Source organism: Haliotis rufescens, unplaced genomic scaffold, assembly GCF_023055435.1.
Source record: "Haliotis rufescens isolate VD_foot unplaced genomic scaffold, xgHalRufe1.0.p SCAF_13, whole genome shotgun sequence".
Lineage (NCBI taxonomy): Eukaryota > Metazoa > Mollusca > Gastropoda > Lepetellida > Haliotidae > Haliotis > Haliotis rufescens.
The window spans coordinates 9,643,857-9,659,570 of record NW_025963813.1 but is presented as its reverse complement, the minus strand read 5'-3'; the positions used below and the strand labels follow the sequence as shown (position 1 = coordinate 9,659,570).

Sequence of the window (15,714 nt, the reverse complement as noted above, 5' to 3'; positions counted from 1 at the left end):
TTATCATAATGCCTGAAACATAACATGTACTACATTCAGAGTGAGTGAGTGAGTGAGTTGGGTTTAACGCCGCTTTTAACATTATTCCAGTTATATCACGGCGTGTCAGCTTAATGTGGGAGGAAAGCCCGAAGTGATGCAGGTCTTAGACGTTTACCACTTCGGTGAAACCCACGAGCACGGGTATGGTGCTGACAAACCTAGAAACATAATCGGGGCGAACCGGGATTCGAACCCACAATCATAGGTTTCTGGCGTGTCCAGGGGACGCAACTCTGCACAGCGAATCGCGGCGCCTTAGACGACTGGGCGTGTATGTCAACTCCCCGTTTCACACCTAATAACCATACTTACTCATTCACTCACTCTGGTAAAAAAACAAAAACATACAGAGTTCAGGGTGTCATTGCTTGAACCACTGAACCACATCCACCACACCACACCACACCACACCACACACCACACACCACACACCACACCACTCAATAACAGCAGGCATGTTGGTTCCGAGGACGTGACATCAATACAGTTCTCGGTGGTTAAGTGAAGATCTTAGATCTTAGGTGACAGAGTTCAGTCTCGGGGCTCTCGTCATAGACAGTAGGTTTAATCACGGTTATCATCCAGAGCCAATTACGCCACCTGCACCCACAATTCATAAAGGAAATCAATCTCTACAGCTATTGACGTCAGTATACATCAACACATGCAGGTGCGTACACATACAACACAATGTACTTAATTACAGGTGAGGTGAAATGGAGTTTAACGTCGCGACCAAGATTATTGCACTTGTAGGGCGTGTGTGTGTGTGTGTGTGTGTGTGTGCGTGCGTGCGGGTGTGTGCGTGCGTGTGACTGATTGTGCTGGTGCTAGCATACGGAGATACCATGCCGCAGTTTAACATGAATACCCCACTCAAACACATTATATGGATTCCGAGCCGATCAGTTTTTGTTTTATCCCCTTAATTCCGAGCGCCATGTTTTACCCTTTGCTGGTATTACGCGTACGTGGCCAATCATGGACCTTTCGTCTCCGGGCTGACGCTCTATACACTTCACCAAGGAGGGGCAGACGCTCTCTCCACTACACCACGGAGGCGGTCTCCGGGTAGACGCTCTATCCACTACACCACGGAGGCGGTTTCCGGGTAGACACTCTCTCCACTACACCACGGGAGGCGGTCTCCGGGGAGGCGGTCTCTGAGCAGACACTATCCACAACACCGTGTAGGCGGTCTCCGGGTAGACACTCTATCCACTACACCGAAGAGGCGGTGTCCGGGTAGACACTCTATCCACTACACCGAAGAGGCGGTCTCCGGACAGACACTCTATCCACTACACCACGGAGGCGGTCTCCGGGTAGACACTCTCTCCACTACACCACGGAGGCGGTCTCCGGACAGACACTCTATCCACTACATCACGGAAGCTGTATCCAGGCAGACACTCAGTACTATATGACTTGGTTGATGCATTTCATCGTGTCCAAATTGCGAAGATCATGACGTCAATCACTTGATCGTCTGGTCCAAACTCGATTATTTACAGAGCGCCGTCTCACTGCTGGAATATTGCTGAGTGCGGCGTTAAGCAACACAGATATAAACTTCAAGCCGGAGTACTTGAGACCTACCATGTAGTGTACTCCACACGGGGTGGCATTACGTAGCTAGTGGGCTCTTTATGCGCGAGTACAGCAAACACTGATATCACTTCGCATAATACCCGTGACGATCCGGGTTAAGTGTTCGTTCAGTGGGAAGGAGACCCGTGAAGATCCGGGGTAGAATAGGTCTTCAGCAACCGATGCTTGCCGTAAAAGGCGACTATGCTTGTCGTAAGAGGCGACAACCGGGATCGGATGGTCAGGCTCGCTGACTTGGTTGATGCACGTCATCTATACCATTTGCGTGGATCGATGCTCATGATGTCAATCACTGGGTTGTCTGGTCCAGACTCGATTATTTACAGACTGCCGTCATATAGCTGGAATATTGCTGAGCGCAGCGTTAAACAACAAACACTTCGTATCACCACATTCCAGAAAAAGTACATGGCAAAATGAACCCGAACTTCTCTTAGCCCTTTAACTTACTTTGCTCCCAATTGTCAAAAATTGATACGAAATCACTTTCAGATTGGTTCAAATTCTAGGACATTGACCTCTGGTTATCCAGTTTTCCTGATAGTGATCTCTACATACCATAGGTGCAAACCACAAGGGCCGCCCCACACCCCTCAACACCCACCCAAACTATAAACCATATGATTGCCATTGTTATGCTATAGCCCTAGATGAAACAAGTCTGGATCTCCCATCTCTCTGAGACTCCATCAATTTACAGGGAGTTGTTTCTGTTCTAATAATATCTTTTCAGCGAATAATCAGTAGTCTACAAGGATCCCCTCTTAATTTCGAGCACATGCCCTAAACTATATAAAATTGTCTCCCTGTCAAATAAAACCTACAATATTACAATATGTCTCTCTTTTAGATCATAAACATGTCCCCTGTGATATAAATTAACGTATTGTCTCACTACACGTACATATAAACATAAAGCGTCTGCCTGTGTCCTATATATTAATCTCTAGATAATACCTTCTATATATGATACACTAAATGTGCACCACAAAATTTAATATGTATATGGCTTCGTTTTTTCCAGTTCATCTCTCTTTGTAATAAAGCATTTCGTGTTTATTTAATAACATTTTACTTTATTGCACATGTAGGTATTCACTATACTTAATTGTTGGAAATACAACTACACCTGCAAAACTAGTCTGTCATACAGACCCTAAAACAAATATATCCAATACAGCCCATGCAAGTCTATAATATTTGGCAAGTCTAGATTCATAACTATAATTTAACAACTGTTTTTGTGTGAAATATATTCATTTCAGAGACTAGATGTTACTCTACTGCAAAACCAGATATCTTATATAATTAAAAACTATGAGCGTAAATAATATAAATCAGGGTCGTTGACTTGGTTGATCGCGTAGATTATTTACAGACCGCCGTCCTGTAGCAGGAATCTTGCTGAGTGCGGCGTTAAACAACAAACAAATGAAAACTTGATATTTGTAACTTATAAATGCAACCCCGGGGATACAAGCACCTACACACCTGCTTTAGAAAATCAACATGACAATTAAAGCTCTCACCTTTCTTGTGCATTCTAAAGATTCATTGATGTAAAACTTTATCATTTCGGGCCCAAGAACAACCTCCATGTTTGTGCTGGCTGTGTCGTCTGCGTCTGATAAACGACAAGGCTTGCGCGAGAAGTGCGTGTTTTTGTTCGTGCACGTGTTGATTTCATGGGGGGGGTTCAAACATTGCACGGATTGCTCGTGCCCAGTTGCACAAAAGGTTCGTTCTCGAGTCTATTTCATGTGTGATACATCGCACGGATTATCGCGGTGCATAAATAGGAGCATCAAATCGGCTCATGTTTATCTCCAAAAGGATTGGGACAATTTAGCTCACATTCACCAAAGGTCGGTCGACTTTGATATGTCTTTTCACCACCTCCTTCGCTCAGATCGTCTCCGTCAACGGTTAAAACAATTTAAACATTCTGCAGTTATTTTCTCTTCATATTTTGATTTGTGATACCCAGAAAGTTAGGCGGCCAAACTTATAAACGATAAACGTCAATCCCAGAGTCACTCTGAACTCCTGTTACGTAAGATAGAGTTTTTTTTAAAAAACCTCCCAGAACAGTGAGTGATGAGTTTGGTTCTATTCTCTGTGAACAATATTTCATAATATCACGGCGTGGCAGTTTGATGTTGTAGGAACGCCGGAAGTGATGCAGATGTTAGATTTTCCTGTTTTGGAAACCCACGAGAACGGGTTGTGAGTGAGAAACCCGTGAGTCGCCCCTTTCCGTAACCTGCAAGAAGACTCGTCCCCCTATCGATGAATGTCATGTGCGAAAATACGACAAACCAATCAGAATGCGCGTATGAATTCAAGTTGTTCGTCAAAGAATCCCTCAGAAATAATTGTGATTTTACATATGTCTTGCATCTAAAAATATACCCAAGACACAGTTAAATGTGTTCAATCATACTGTATAATTCCGCATGTCCAGATGTGCTTTAAATTGCATCTGAAATATATATAATATAAGGGGGAATATACGTGAACCATTACGCAACGAGTTGACAATTGTTTTAGGTATGCCCGTTTGCGCTAGGACGGAACCCGGTTGCAAAAATGGCCACGAGAGGGGCACGAGTCGCTATTCGGTTTGTCCCGGAATAACACAAGATGGTCACGAATGTGAGAAACCAGGTCACATTACGTATCCACGCTCACTGGTGTCTGGAACGCCCAAGGGACGCAACTCTGCAAAGGGTAGAGGCTACTATGTGTCAATAAGACTGATTGATCCAACTGGACATGATTGTAAGGACGGTCACATGACCCCCTCCGAGCGGAGAAGACAAAAAATTCGAAGCTCTCCCGGCCCACCGTGATGTTTGTCTGTTTGTTTGTTTGTTGTTTAACGCCGCACTCAGCATATTCCAGCTATATGACGGCGGTCTGTAAATAATCGAGTCTGGACCAGACAATCCAGTGATTGATATCAGGAGCATCGATCCACGCACTTGGGATACGATGACATGCATCAACCAAGTCAGCGAACCTGACCACTCGATCCCGTTAGTCGCCTCTTACGACAAGCATAGTCGCCTTTTAAGGCAAGCATGAAATGCTGAAGACCTATTTTACCTCGGATCTTCACGGGTCCGACCCACTGTGAAAACCTCCTTGTTATTCCACAGCTAGATTTCTGCAAAAGGTGCTTGTGCCTGAATTAATGTTGGATTTAATATATCTCTCCCCCTTTACCTCAGTCCCGAGACTGTTGTAAAGCAACGACCCAGCGACAGATGGTGGCAATACTTGTGTTTCGGTTGATGGGTGGGTGGGTGAGTTGGGTTTAACGCCGCTTTTAACAGTATTCCAGTTATATCCCGGCGTTGTTTGGGTTGAAATCGCGAAATATTTGTTTTTTTCATGTAACCAAATCCAAATAATGTTGATGTTTTTAATTTTGCCAATTGTGTGTGACAGAACAATATGGCGAATGGGTAGTAGTTTTAAAAGTAATTCCGTAGACGGGGAACGGGCAAATAAGAAATAATAATGTCTTTAAATAATAATTGTCACTTGGTCTATATGTAGGGCACGATGACACACATACAACTCGGTCATTGTAAATATCGGATCCTCATTTAAGTAATGTCTACCAAGAAGTTCCAACGGCACATCAGCTGAACTTCCAGAGGTGCATTGGTATATCGGACTGGCAACAAATATGTTTACATTCCTCTAGGAACATGTACGTACACATAACTTACAGGGAACATAACCTTTACGCGTTGTTGTGTCTACAATTATAACCTTAAAAGTATGGAATTTGACCTTAAATTGTTGGAAAATTACACGTTTAAAATCTACGTACCACACTGCATGGCCTGTCTTTCCGCTCTACCAACCCTCGATTTCGATTGTGTCTTCAATAATAACTCATATCTTCACATAAAATCTATCCAGTTGTGCAAATTGCCAGCGATCAATATGCACACGTCCATCCAACAAGTGACAGTGCAGCCTCCGGTGAGGGCTAGCGTCCCTATAGCTCACGCCTGCTTGTAATGTTCACACCTGTGTCGTCTCAGCCGGTCTAACAACATGGCAGTGATGTCGTGTGTGTGTGTGTGTGTGTACACACCTCGCCCCTATGTCGTCTCAGCAGGTCTAACAACAAGGCAGTGACAGTGATGTCGTCTTGGTGTGCCAGTGCGTGTGCGTGTGCGTGTGTGTGTGTGTGTGTGTGTGTGTACCACCTCGCCCCTGAGTCTCAGCCGGTCTATCAACATGGCAGTGATGTCGTCTTGGTGTGTGTGTGTGTGTGTGTGTGTGTGTGACGTCATGTTCTGTGACGTAATGGGACTCAGCACGCGCAAATCGGTATGTGTGACGTCATGCACTGTGACGTAATGTGACGTAAGCTGATCCAGTCGTATGCATAAATCACTCTAACAGATCAGTATTACCCCCAGTACGCAGACACTGTATCAGTTAACACATGACACAATGTCCAGACGAAACCTGAAACTGAGATCCAGAATGTGTAGCACAATCTCTCTTTAACTTCGAAGTAGACGATATATCGAGTCGACCAGACCTCGATTTAACTGGGTTGTACCTAATGCTACTCTAGTGGTTTTTACGTTAGGCAAGTGTGTTCTCGAAAATGACAGCTGCGGTAAATAAACCTGGGTCGTTCTTTTCAGCTGTCCAGCAATATGACGGAAATGGAACTTGTCTGTATCAACTATTGACAAAACGCCCAGAAGACAATGAACATATGGTTTACTCATCTCTAAATTGTGCAATGTCGTCATAGTGTGGCGTTATTTATGCGGCAATCCATTTGCTATAACCTATATATTGAGATGCTACATTCGTGGCTGTTCAACTGAATTCTGTAACACCTATATAATTGCATTGTACGAACTACAAATGTATAGCCCTGGGTCGGAAATGCAATACTGTGTTGTAATATGTAGACCACACAGAACTAAAGAGAATGGTTACTGTATTGGTGGTAGTTTGAAAGCGGTGAATCCCGTTAATCCAAACCTCGTCAATCAAACATGGTATGTCTGAACGCCGATCATCTGAACATATTCGTCTGGAACACGTTAGTTTCAGCCCCGTCAGTCTGGGCCCTTAGTATCACGTTAGTCTGAACCCCGTTAGTCAGTTTCACGTTAGTCTGAACCGCGTTAGTCAGTATCACGTTAGTCTGAACCCCGTTAGTCAGTTTCACGTTAGTCTGAGCCCTTAGTTAGTATCACGTTAGTCTGAGCCCCGTTAGTCGGTATCACGTTAGTCTGACCCCTTAGTCAGTATCACGTTAGTCTGAGCCCGTTAGTCAGTATCGCGATAGTCTGAACCACGTTAGTCAGTATCACGTTAGTCTGAGCCCTTAGTCAGTATCACGTTAGTCTGAACCCCGCTTGTCAGTATCATATTAGTCTAAACCCCGTTAGTCAGTTTCACGTTAGTCTGAACCCTGTTAGTCAGTATCACGTTAGTCTGAACCCTGTTAGTCAGTATCACGTTAGTCTAAACCCCGTTAGTCAGTTTCACGTTAGTCTGAACCCCGTTAGTCAGTATCACGTTAGTCTGAACCCGTTTGTCAGTATCACATTAGTCTGATCCCTTAGTATCACGTTAGTCTGAACCCTGTTAGTCAGTATCACATTAGTCTGAGCCCCGTTAGTCAGTATCACGTTAGGCTGAACCGCGTTAGTCAGTATCATGTTAGTCTGAACCCCGTAAGTCAGTTTCACGTTAGTCTGAGCCCTCAGTCAGTATCATGTTAGTCTGAACCCTGTTAGTCAGTATCACGTTAGTCTAAACCCCGTTAGTCAGTATCACGTTAGTCTGAACCCCATTAGTCAGTATCACGTTAGTCTGAGATCCGTTAGTCAGTATCACGTTAGTCTGAACCCCGTTAGTCAGTATCACGTTAGTCTGAACCCCGTTAGTCAGAATCACGTTGTATCACGTTAGTCTGAACCGCGTTAGTCAGTATCACGTTAGTCTGAGCCCTTAGTCAGCATCACTTTAAACTTAGCCCTTAGTCATTTTCACGTTAATCTTATCCCCGTTAGTCAGTATCACTTTAGTCTGAACCCTGTTAGTCAGTATCACGTGAGTATGAACCCGTTTAGTCAGTATCACGTTAGTCTGAACCCTGTTAGTCAGTATCACGTTAGTCTGAACCCTGTTAGTCAGTATCACGTGAGAATGAACCCGTTAGTCAGTATCACGTTAGTCTGAACCCTGTTAGTCAGTTTCACGTTAGTCTGAACCCTGTTAGTCAGTATCACGTTAGTCTGAACCCCATTAGTCAGTATCACGTGAGTATGAACCCGTTAGTCAGTATCACATTAGTCTGTACCCCATTTGTTTGAACCTCGCTAATCCGAATCCGAAAGTTGCAAAAATTGTATTGTGATTCCAAGTCATCTGAATTAGGATCTGCTGTGTATAAATTATTCAGCTCAACATTTGCAGCAAGTGCACTGCAATGTAGCCTCAAGCCCTTACTGTATTTCTGTCTATTGACATATCTCTTTATGGTGCAGGTTGTGAACACAGCATTAAAATCACTACAAATCTGTCAACAGGCATTTATCACAACGTGAATATTTACCAAGTACCAGTATGTACCATGAGTTTTCGACGTTGCTACATCATAACTTAATCACACGTAAAATAAAAGAGAGTCCTTAATATTAATCAATTACGTCAATATTAAGTGTGATTATTTACATATAAATATACATAAAGTCAACACATCTCCTACCTTGACGCTCTTTGTCAACACACCTCCTACCGAGACGCTCTGTCAACACATCTACCTGGACGCACTTCCACCGTTTCATCAGAAATGAAACATCTCATGGGACACCTGACGGACGCGTATAATTAAAGGCGCTCTCTCCCCTAGTAACTCGTTCATACAGGTTTAAGCCTGAAAATCAATCAATTCCAATCCCCAGTTTTCGAGACAAGGACAAGATGACTCGTTAATCCGGTACAGTGCAAGCTCGATAATCCGCTACAGGTACACCTCGTTAATCCAGTACAGTTTAACCCCGTTAATCCGCTACAGTTAAACCTCGTTAATCCAATACAATAAACCTCGTTAACCCTTTACAGTTAAACCTCGTTAATCCGATACAGTGAACCCCTTAATCCGATAAAGAGCAACGCAGTTTATCCGGTACAATCAAACCCCGATAATCCGGTAAAGGGACACATCGTTAATCCGGTACAGTGCAACGTCGTTAATCCAATCCGGTACAGTCAAACCCGGTGAATTCGGCACAATCAAACCCCGTTAATCCGGTACAGTCAAACCTAGGTAATCCGGACGATACCTTTTCCAGGGAATTCGTTCGAGAAAACCAATTTCCCCATTAACGAAGCAGTGTAGCAGACCAATGCCTTCGGTACTACATGAATATGTTATTTTAGTAAACACCGGTTTTTACAGTACTTATGGACACTATTCCAAAATCAGGATTTCCGGTTTTCATATATATTGTTTTTTATTTAGGTTTGACGAACCTATAGTTAGACAACAATTTGAATTCGTTAGCGCACATATGATTAAACAAATATGTTGCAGAGGGTAGCAAATCCCCGATTACGGATATGTCAAAAAAAAATTCAAATGAAAAAATACTAGAACTTGGAAATCATATCTCTGGCACCTTTAAAACCAGACAACACATAAATCGCATCTTTCATTCTATGACTAAAGTACGCAAAGAAATGTTAGACTGGTTCCTGGCTCGAGCTGTTGAAATCATACCTCAGGTAAAGCAAACTCGCTTTGAGGGCATGTGATCGCAACGACTTGGCCCCTACCGAGCCGAAGTTTACCACACGATTGTCTCGCGGCGGACGGCCTACAAATTGACCTTGTCCCGTTTGAGTATTAGTTCTCATGCAAATACAACCATGACAGTTCGCGGGTTATTTAGGACATTTTACAACAGTTTCTTTGAGAGGCATTCAGATATATGACATGCTTCTTGGAATTTTCGAAGCAATCCACATCAAAGGACCCCTACACCCCAATTCTCCTACACCCCAATACCCCTACACCCCAGTACTCCTACACCCCAATACCCCTACTCCCCAATACCCCTACATCCCATTTCTCCTACACCCCAATACCCCATCACCCAAATTCTCCTACACCCCAATACCACTACACCCCAATACTCCTACACCCCAATACCCCTACTCCCCAATACCCCTACACCCCAATACCCCTACACCCCAATACCCCTACACCCCAATACTCCTACACCCCAATACCCCTACACCCCAATACCCCTACACCCCAATTCTCCTAAACCCCAATTTCCCTACACCCCAATACCCCTACACCTCAATACTCCTACACCCCAATACCCCTACATCCCAATACTCTTACACCCCAATACTCCTACACCCCAATACCCCAATACCCTAATACCCCTACACCCCAATACTCCTACATCCCTATGCCCCTACACCCCAATATCCCTACAACTCAGTTAAAACAACAAAGGGAATCTGCATAGGTAAATACATGATACAACTCTTTGTCAAACAGAGTTTGATTGTTGTACAATAAACGTTGTGATTCTACATAAAGTTGGTCTTATAACTTCTACAAAAAGAGCACATCTGTCTATTTATTGTTCATGTCATTTGCTGATAATGTCGGACTTGGACTAATCAAACTTGTATAATCACTTGAGTGAGTTGGGTTTAACGCCGATTTTAACAGCATCCCAGTCATATCACGGCGTGTCAGCTTAATGTGGGAGGAAAGTCCGAAGTGATGCAGGTCTCAGACGTTTACCACTTCGTTGAAACCCACGAGCACGGATATTGTGCTGACAAACCTAGAAACATAATCGTGGCGAACCAGGATTCGAACCCACGATCATAGGTCCCAAGGGACGCAACTCTGCACAGCAATCATCATTATTATCAGAATGTGGGTTAACATATTTAAAGCTTGTACATTTTATCCACATCCTTAAAGTGGCTGTACATAATATTGACATCTCATATAGGAAACAAACGGTTCGTGGTCGTTGTTTGTCGTACAAGAAAAGACTGCAGGGAGAATAAACCCTATATATATAAAAGACTAGTTATGCTAGGATTAGACGCCAAAAAAATCAAAATATAGACTGACTTTCGTTTTCGTTTTATTCTATCATTTTCAGTCACTTGGTGATGAAATAGAGCACAAAGATGTTTGGAATTTGTTATCAAAATATAATAAATGGAAAAATAACTGTAAAATGACTGAAATATTTTGGCATGTTGTAAATTGCCGAAGTGAAAGTTTCAGTCATTTTACACATTGACTGCAACATAGAGAAGCTGTACACTTATTTGCTGAGTAAGCTGGATAAGATGGCTATCGTATCTGTATCTGTAACTCAAACAAAATCAAGTTCCGTTAAAAGCACGAAATAACTTTCACGTGCCCCACGTTTGGCCGAACCTGTATCCAACAACGATATCCAATGAAACAATTGATTTTCGGGGACAACAAGTACTACATTTAATGTGACACAACTCTATAGACCTCATTTTAATTAAGAAAGCAGGCATTGTTTCATTGTGTAGCGGTAAATTACGTGCACAAGTGCATATCCTCGTGTATTGACAGGTGTGAGATGAGTTTCGGAGGACGCACGAGATATTTGACGCTTTGATTGACAGGTGTCAGATACGAATGGTTTAAGCTGGCAACAGCCGTTTTGTGTTTTTGTTAATATAAACATTTGTACATTTGAAAAACTAACCTCCAACAGAATATCCTTTGAAACCGATCTCATTTCGGAAACAGAAGCAAACGGTTAACACCGATAAATTGTGAACTATTGCAAGTGATATGCATATGTGAGTCACGCTGCACGAGTAAAGTTAAGTCAGCCTGACAGTGATAACCACGTGCCTTCAACACCAGGTTTAAAGGTACGGGTCACGTGTCCAAAGGCTTATTTGTGGTTATCAGGTTGCAGTTTTTCTTTATATTGGAACTTGAATAAGTCTTTGACTGATTTTGTTTTTATGATGTAATAAAGGCATACCCACTGGGGAAGTCATCTACGTCATGGCCGTGCTCATGGATATATTGTCTCTTAGTTCTCGTGGTCAGAGATTTAAACTTGTCCAATAATTTCACAGCCGTATATTTAACACTTTCAGTTGGCCAAAAAGGGTCTTTTTCACTCTATTGAAAACATCAAGCTTCGGTATTAAATTCACTTTAGCGCAGCTGTTTTTACCAGAGGTGGGATTTTGAATCGAGGTCAGATAATGTTTAGCTACAGTTCAGCTACAAAACCAGATGTTTGGGTTTTTTTAATTTAAAAAAACTAAGCCTGAAATTTCTTTACAAAAACACCTTGCAGCAATGTATTTTTTGTAGCAGGCATTTTCATTTTTGTCAAAAGTCTGCAGCCAAATAATTTCTTTCACGAACTTTCGGGCACAATTTAATCATTCCCCCACCTCTCTGAATATGAAATGGTGGGTCCCGAAAAGCGTTGTACACCAGCGTTATAAGGATCTACTGTTGTGATGTTATAATATAAAATGCCAATGAGAGAACAATCAGTCCTGATTTTCCGTATTATTCCATTTGGTGTAAAGGACAAAAAGCTGTTCTTCTTGCTTAGTATATAAGTGCCGATTAAAGCTGTGGACTCCTGCCCTGGTATACCCCTAGAACAGGTCCAAGATGTGTAGATTGAAGCTGTGGACTCCTGCCCTGATATGCCCCTGGAACAGGTCCAATATGTGTAGATTGAAGCTGTGGACACCTGCCCTGATATGCCCCTAGACCAGGTCCAAGATGTGTGGATTGAAGCTGTGGACTCCTGCCCTGATATGCCCCTAGACCAGGTCCAAGATGTGTGGATTGAAGCTGTGGACTCCTGCCCTGAGATTTTCCTAGACCAGGTCCAAGATGTGTAGATTGAAGCTGTGGACACCTGCCCTGATTTTGCCCCTAGACCAGGTCCAATATGTCTAGATTGAAGCTGTGGACTCCTGCCCTGAGATTCTCCTAGACCAGGTCCAAGATGTGTAGATTGAAGCTGTGGACTCCTGCCCTGATATGCCCCTAGACCAGGTCCAAGATGTGTAGATTGAAGCTGTGGACTCCTGCCCTGATATTCTCCTAGACCAGGTCCAAGATGTGTGGATTGAAGCTGTGAACTCCTGACCTGAGATTCTCCTAGACCAGGTCCAATATGTGTAGATTGAAGCTGTGTACACCTGCCCTGATATGCCCCTAGACCAGGTCCGAGATGTGTGGATTGAAGCTGTGGACTCCTGCCCTGATATTCTCCTAGACCAGGTCCAATATGTGTAGATTGAAGCTGTGATCTCCTGCCCTGATATTCTCCTAGACCAGGTCCAATATGTGTAGATTGACGCTGTGGACTCCTGCCCTGATATTTTCCTAGACCAGGTCCAAGATGTGTAGATTGAAGCTGTGCACTCCTGCCCTGATATTCTCCTAGACCAGGTCGAAGATGTGTAGATTGAAGCTGTGGACTCCTGCCCTGATATGCCCCTAGACCAGGTCCAAGATGTGTAGATTGAAGCTGTGGACTCCTGCCCTGATATTCTCCTAGACCAGGTCCAAGATGTGTGGATTGAAGCTGTGAACTCCTGACCTGAGATTCTCCTAGACCAGGTCCAATATGTGTAGATTGAAGCTGTGTACACCTGCCCTGATATGCCCCTAGACCAGGTCCGAGATGTGTGGATTGAAGCTGTGGACTCCTGCCCTGATATGCCTCTAGACCAGGTCCAAGATGTGTAGATTGAAGCTGTGGACTCCTGCCCTGATATTCTCCTAGACCAGGTCGAAGATGTGTAGATTGAAGCTGTGGACTCCTGCCCTGATATTCCCCTAGACCAGGTCCAAGATGTGTGGATTGAAGCTGTGGACTCCTGCCCTGAGATTCTCCTAGACCAGGTCCAAGATGTGTAGATTGAAGCTGTGGACTCCTGCCCTGATATTCCCCTAGACCAGGTCCAAGATGTGTGGATTGAAGCTGTGGACTCCTGCCCTGAGATTCTCCTAGACCAGGTCCAAGATGTGTAGATTGAAGCTGTGGACTCCTGCCCTGATATTCCCCTAGACCAGGTCCAATGTGTGTAGATTGAAGCTGTGGACTCCTGCCCTGATATTCTCCTAGACCAGGTCCAATATGTGTAGATTGAAGCTGTGGACTCCTGCCCTGATATTCCCCTAGTCCAGATGCAAGATGTGTAGATTGACGCTGTGGACTCCTGCCCTGATATTTTCCTAGACCAGGTCCAAGATGTGTAGATTGAAGCTGTGGACTCCTGCCCTGATATTCTCCTAGACCAGGTCCAAGATGTGTAGATTGAAGCTGTGGACTCCTGCCCTGATATTCCCCTAGACCAGGTCCAAGATGTGTAGATTGAAGCTGTGGACACCTGCCCTGATATTCTCCTAGACCAGGTCAAAGATGTGTAGATTGAAGCTGTGGACTCCTGCCCTGATATTCCCCTAGACCAGATGCAAGATGTGTAGAATGAAGCTGTGGACTCCTGCCCTGATATGCCCCTAGACCAGGTTCAAGATGTGTGGATTGAAGCTGTGGACTTCAGCCCTGATATTCCCCTAGACCAGGTCCAAGATGTGTAGATTGAAACTTTGGATTCCTGCGCTGTTATACTCCTAGACCAGGTCCAAGATGTGTTTATTGAAGCTGTGAACTCCTGACCTGAGATTCTCCTAGACCAGGTCCAATATGTGTAGATTGAAGCTGTGTACACCTGCCCTGATATGCCCCTAGACCAGGTCCGAGATGTGTGGATTGAAGCTGTGGACTCCTGCCCTGATATGCCCCTAGACCAGGTCCAAGATGTGTAGATTGAAGCTGTGGACTCCTGCCCTGATATTCTCCTAGACCAGGTCCAAGATGTGTAGATTGAAGCTGTGGACTCCTGCCCTGATATTCCCCTAGACCAGGTCCAAGATGTGTGGATTGAAGCTGTGGACTCCTGCCCTGAGATTCTCCTAGACCAGGTCCAAGATGTGTAGATTGAAGCTGTGGACTCCTGCCCTGATATTCCCCTAGACCAGGTCCAAGATGTGTGGATTGAAGCTGTGGACTCCTGCCCTGAGATTCTCCTAGACCAGGTCCAAGATGTGTAGATTGAAGCTGTGGACTCCTGCCCTGATATTCCCCTAGACCAGGTCCAATATGTGTAGATTGAAGCTGTGGACTCCTGCCCTGATATTCTCCTAGACCAGGTCCAATATGTGTAGATTGAAGCTGTGGACTCCTGCCCTGAGATTCCCCTAGTCCAGATGCAAGATGTGTAGATTGACGCTGTGGACTCCTGCCCTGATATTTTCCTAGACCAGGTCCAAGATGTGTAGATTGAAGCTGTGGACACCTGCCCTGATATTCTCCTAGACCAGGTCAAAGATGTGTAGATTGAAGCTGTGGACTCCTGCCCTGATATTCCCCTAGACCAGATGCAAGATGTGTAGAATGAAGCTGTGGACTCCTGCCCTGATATGCCCCTAGACCAGGTTCAAGATGTGTGGATTGAAGCTGTGGACTTCAGCCCTGATATTCTCCTAGACCAGGTCCAAGATGTGTAGATTGAAACTTTGGATTCCTGCGCTGTTATACTCCTAGACCAGGTCCAAGATGTGTTTATTGAAACTGTGGACTGTGTATTTTTGTATCTGATGTCATTTGTTTTTGTTAATAAAGTGGCATACTCATGTTGCAATATATAAAAGAAATCAAATACATAATAACTTGTTTTGTAACTGATGGTAATTTGTCTCTCCATCTTTCTGTTCCCTCTAACTCTGTGCCTACTACACACAAACGGGGCCCCCAAGCCCCAACCCATACCCAAACCCCAACTCCCCAACCCAACACCCCCACCCCAAACCCAAACCCAAACCCCAACTCAACCCAAAACCTAACCCCCACCCCAACCGCCAACCGCAACCCCCAACCCCAACCCCAACCCCAGGCCCAACCCCAACCCCAACCAACCCCAAAATCC

General features: G+C 44.2%; 1 protein-coding gene across 7 annotated transcripts in view; it reads right to left on the bottom strand.

Moving 5' to 3' along the window:
* LOC124115177 (transmembrane protein 163-like) overlaps positions 1-15,714 on the bottom strand; it is a 39,730-nt gene that overhangs the window by 10,299 nt on the left and 13,717 nt on the right. The window contains exon 1 of one of the 7 annotated variants that reach the window (XM_046476080.2): positions 8,420-8,500. The exons of 4 other annotated variants lie outside the window; for them this stretch is intronic. Coding sequence is in view for 1 of the 3 variants with exons in the window: in XM_046476076.2 (XP_046332032.2) it covers positions 3,183-3,251 (69 nt within the window). In the remaining 2 variants the exon portion in view is untranslated. Of the gene's footprint in view, positions 1-3,182; positions 3,909-5,497; positions 5,673-8,419; positions 8,501-15,714 lie in introns of those variants that run through there. 2 more of the 7 variants (XM_046476081.2, XM_046476076.2) reach the window with 2 other exon arrangements.